The sequence below is a fragment of the Hesperophylax consimilis genome, chromosome 5 (genome assembly GCF_061612785.1).
Source record: "Hesperophylax consimilis isolate HC1 chromosome 5, BYU_Hcon_1.0, whole genome shotgun sequence".
Classification (NCBI taxonomy): domain Eukaryota; kingdom Metazoa; phylum Arthropoda; class Insecta; order Trichoptera; family Limnephilidae; genus Hesperophylax; species Hesperophylax consimilis.
Window position 1 is genome coordinate 8632083 of NC_142840.1, and position 5389 is coordinate 8637471.

At 36.8% G+C, this 5389-nt stretch overlaps 1 protein-coding gene across 1 annotated transcript; it reads left to right on the forward strand.

Moving 5' to 3' along the window:
* Nucleotides 1–526: 526 nt before the first annotated feature.
* Nucleotides 527–5183, forward strand: ras (Inosine-5'-monophosphate dehydrogenase ras). The gene has a single exon (XM_089631579.1). The coding sequence runs from the start codon at nucleotides 839–841 to the stop codon at nucleotides 2381–2383; it is 1545 nt and encodes a 514-aa protein (XP_089487705.1). The 5' UTR covers nucleotides 527–838; the 3' UTR covers nucleotides 2384–5183.
* Nucleotides 5184–5389: the final 206 nt, after the last annotated feature.

Consider the following 5389-nt stretch of genomic DNA (forward strand, 5'->3'; position numbering starts at 1 on the left):
ATAAAGTGGTAATTGTATTTTCTACAATTTCTTATCGTTGCATTTTATTTCAAACTAGCTATACCCCGCCACGCGTTGCTGTGGCTCAATCTGTCTGTGCAGATGGAAAAAAATAGGGTGTGTTGCTTTTACGTCCAACAGAAGACGCGGTTTTTAAAAATCGCATGTTTTTACCTCTCATAGGTAACATTTACATAATATAAGTATAAACTCATGCTTATCCGAATGCAACGTTGTGTCAAAAATTAAAAGCAATCAGTGAGTTTCGGGGATTTAAGATTTTGAACAAACGAACAAAAATATTTTAATTTATATATGTATAATAAATATTTAAAAAATAATAATTTTTGCTAATTTGAGAACACGGACATTGATCGTAACTTGTATTATTTTTTAAATACAGTTTAAATACAATTCAGTCAGTTTATTCCGAGTCTGGACAAAAACGCCGATTCGGTCTCGGGGTCTAGAGATCCTGAATACGGCCCTGCTCCAACTACACTGTTCTGTTTTCTGTCAATGACAGCCAATCGACGAGGTTGAATTTTGGAACAATTTACGCCGGCTGTCGCGTGTCTACCGAGTTGGAATTTTCGACAAAATTGTTATTTGGAAAGGTATATTCTTCCTTCTCCAAGTTTCACAAAACCTTTTTACTTCATTTCTGTAAGTTTTATCTCTTTCAAAAGGCTTCTTTCATTTACATTTTAATTCAATTACTGAATAAGGACCACGTGTTTCTGTGTTGTTAAATCCCTTATAAGTGCGATATCACTTCGCGCAAGAAGCTATTCGGATAAGTGCAATAGTCGTGAATAGACGCGTATATAAACACCCAATGGCCGATACAAATAATTCCACGGAGGATTTGCGCGATGGACTTTCAATTCAAGAATTGTTCTTATCGAGCGAGGGGTTGACGTACAATGACTTCCTGCTGCTTCCCGGGTACATAGATTTTTCCGCCGATGATGTCGACCTTACTTCTCAGCTGACCAAGAAAATAACAATCAAAGCGCCGCTGGTCTCCACGCCAATGGACACAGTAACCGAAGCTGACATGGCTGTGGCTATGGCTCTGTGCGGAGGAATCGGTATCATCCACCATAACTGCTCCGCCGAATACCAAGCCAACGAAGTTCTCAAGGTGAAAAAATACAAGCATGGATTTATCAGGGACCCCGTTTGCATGGGACCCAGGAACACCGTGGCTGATGTGATTCGTGCCAAGAAACGGAACGGCTTCACAGGGTACCCGGTCACCGCCTTCGGGAAGTTGGGAGAAAAGCTGGTCGGTATTGTTACATCTAGAGATATTGACTTCAGAGAAAATAGTCCTCAATTACTATTGGAGAATGTGATGACTCCTATTAATTCAATGATCACTGCCAAGTCAGGAGTGACACTTCAGGAAGCCAATTCCATATTGGAAAAGAGTAAGAAGGGAAAATTGCCCATCGTTAATGAGTCAGGAGAGCTTGTGGCTTTGATCGCTCGCACCGACTTGAAGAAAGCTCGCAGCTACCCCAACGCTTCCAAGGATTCCAACAAGCAGCTGCTGGTGGGGGCAGCCATCGGTACCCGGGACGATGACCGCGAGCGCCTGAGGCTGCTGCACAACAGTGGGGTGGACGTCATTGTCATTGATTCTTCCCAGGGAAATTCCAAATACCAGATTGAAATGATAAAATTCATCAAGACAGAGTTCCCTAATATCCAAGTGATTGGAGGCAATGTGGTGACACGCATGCAAGCCAAGAGCCTGATCGATGCCGGAGTGGATGCGCTGAGGGTGGGAATGGGCAGTGGCTCCATCTGCATCACCCAGGAAGTCATGGCATGTGGATGTCCTCAGGCCACTGCCGTATACCAAGTGTCTTCCTACGCTCGTCAACACAACGTTCCCGTCATCGCGGATGGTGGCATTCAGTCCGTGGGGCACATTGTCAAGTCCTTGGCTCTGGGAGCTTCCACAGTGATGATGGGCTCCCTTTTAGCTGGAACCTCGGAAGCCCCGGGAGAATACTTCTTTTCCGACGGTGTGCGGCTGAAGAAGTACCGCGGGATGGGCAGCCTGGAAGCCATGGAGCACAAGGACGGCAAAGGAGCAGCCATGAGTCGCTATTTCCACAATGAGACAGACAAGCACAGGGTAGCGCAGGGGGTCAGTGGCAGTATAGTGGACAAGGGCTCCGTGCTGAGGTTCCTGCCGTACCTCCAGTCGGGGCTGCAGCACAGTTGTCAGGATATCGGGGCCAAGTCGGTGGCTGAGCTACTGAAAATGACTTATTCTAAGGAACTGAGATTCATGCGCCGAACTCATTCAGCTCAGATTGAGGGAAATGTTCACGGTCTTTTCTCATATGAAAAGAGGCTCTACTAAGAACTAAGACGTCTTCAAAAATTTTTCATTATTTTTAATTGAATTATTTCTGTAATCATTTGGAGATTGATTGCAAATTTCTGTATAAATTTGATAACCTACTTATGTATGCTCTAAAATATTTTAATATCTTTAGGTTTTGTGTTAGTTTACGACTTTTATTATAAATATCAATGAAATCTTACTATTTTTGTTTTGGGTGCTGCCTTATATGAAATTATTTTTTAACAGCTATGTGAAAAACAATCGATCTTAAATGAATTTATTGTTACATAATATTCAATGCAGATCTGACAATATGTCCTATGTTATTTTTTCTATTTTTTTTAACAGCGATTTAAAATTGACCGCGCCGATAGTACAAAATGTTTTCACTATGGAATTTGTATAGATATTATTTCTTTATGTGAAAACATTTTGCTTTCAGGGTTGGGTTATTAGGTATTGCTTCAAATGGCTGTTAAAAAGGGGGTTAATTAAGATATTAACATATTGCCAGATCACCATAGATATTTGTCCATTTTTCAATATAATAATAATGTTTATTTCAGCTGGACAGAGCGGTGTGTGCAATGCTCTGCCTGCCATAAAAGTTTACATTTAAGTTAATATCTATCTATTAAGTTAATATAATATCTAAGATTTTTGCTTATTATTCTAAGTTTAATTATGATTATTTTTAACGTTACTGTTGATTTTATGAATTTGACAAGTCCAACTGTATATCGGTGTATTTTTAAAAAAAGCTAAAAATGTTAGTATAAGGTCTTGTGTGTGAATTTTTCGGTCAAAGTTTTCTGTGTTCAGCCAACCCACAAAAGAATTGTACTTAATTAAATAAAACTTTCATCTAACAATTTACCCAATCAACCAACCAACCACCGGTAGGAAATATTGATGTTAAAATTCTCAACAGACTACTATCAATGTCTGTTACTTTTAAATAAGAAAAATAATTAATCTCAGAGTAAAACTGAAACCATCTTCACTAAATTCCATTTCTATAGCTAAGTACTCACGCTCGTTCATGCTCAATGGTTTTACGTACCACCTGGCTCGATGCACCTTTTTGTTGGATATCGAGCCAACGTCTCAGTGCAAAAAAGATTCAAGGGCCGTAATTCGTGCTTGATGTTCGACAGAAATTTACGTTTTGGCCGAGCGTCTCGAGTCGAGCTTATGGGCGCAGTGATGAGCATGCTTCCAAGTCATTAAGTTTGATCAAACCAAACCGTCGAGCTCAAATATACGTGTGTAGCTACCATATGATTGAATGATAAGGGAAAAATATTATTCCAGTCCTATAAATCATCTTCTCCAGAACATTTATATAATTGTTTGGAAACAATCTATACAATATTATATCTGCAGTAGTTGTTGAAACTCCCTTGTTGCCATTCAAATATAATATTAATGTTTAATTATGTATAAATTGCTTTTGTTTATTGATTATAAATATTTATAAAAGACGCCTTCTCTATTTTCAAGAAGATTATACAAACCTTATTTTTATGGATCTGAAAAACACAATGGTACCAATATTATGATATATAACTGATACTAATTAAGTTTTCAGAACAATTTTACTGAAATTCATTGTGCAATGTTTTTTTGATAATAAATTATTGACATTGCTGCGTTTTAAATAGTAAACAGTTGAGGACCAAATTATTGAAAACATAAATTATTATAACAAGGATTATCTTACCAGGACGGATGATTTGCTATCAAAAATATAATATTTATTCAAATCTTTTTGTTTTATTATCTGTTGAGATTTCCAATTCCACGGATACAATAATAACATATTATGTGTATGCATAGTGCAATAATGGATGCAAACACTGATATCAAGATAAAGATTTAATTTGTTTTATTGTTCAAGAACATGTGCATCTGGAATTTAGATCACCGCATAATATTAAACTTATCATTATTTATGTTGGAATATGATTTATTTGTCAATTTGACAGTAGCCATTCGTTTTTTTGTAAAATTAAATCTGAACTTCTGTAAAGATTTGTATTATAATATTTTCGAATGAGTCTTTGGATCTCGTGAAATTAAATAAATAACCGGCTTGGTTGGATGGAAGCATGTCTTCTCAGATCTGAATATAAATAACTACCTTTAACCGTTTGGGTGCCAATCGTCGATTCGTGTTTTAACGAAGATTGCCGATCGTCGATTTCCGTCGATTGCGTCAGTCGTGTTCTGATTCGCGCGTACGTCTGTACGTAAAATTCTCATTTTATCGAAACGCCTGGACTTCGGGATCCTCCTCCGCGTGATTCTAAACCAATATTCTTTAATAAAACTCCGAAAAAATCATTGAAATCCTTGAAAATTCAAAGAATTTATGGGGTTTTAAAAAAATAATGTTTTTTTGGTGGCATTTTACAAGCAACTGTATGAATTTTTTTGGCACTCAAACGGTTAAGCTATTAATGTGTTATGGATTTAAACACTATGTTAAAGTATCTATATATACAGGGTGTCCGGAAACTCGTAGTACAAGCGGGAAACTGGTGAATCTACATCACATTTGGAGTCGATTTTGTAGTATATTTTTTTTTTATTTGAGCTTTCGTTATCGAGTAAATCGAGTTTGAAGTTGATTTTTTTTTTATTTATTTTTTTTATTTTTTAATTAAATTCTTATAAATTATTACTGAAGATCAAAGTACCCAACTAATTAAAACTATTTGAAAGTAAAACAAATGAAGAAACTCGGATTTGAAGCATTATTTTGAAATCACCCTTCATTTAACCCGGTGTAATCATAAAATATTTCTGCTCTGCAGGGTTAAAACATCTGTTATTCAACCCTAAACACCAGAAAAAACTTTAACCCTAAAATAGCCGAAAAATATTTTTTTTTGGTTTTTTTTTTTTTTTGAAAATGCTCAAATCAAAAAACTTTATGTTTTTTTGGGTTCCCCATGTGGTGTAGATTCTCCAGTTTCCCGCTTGTACTACGAGTTTCCGGACACCGTGTATATATAA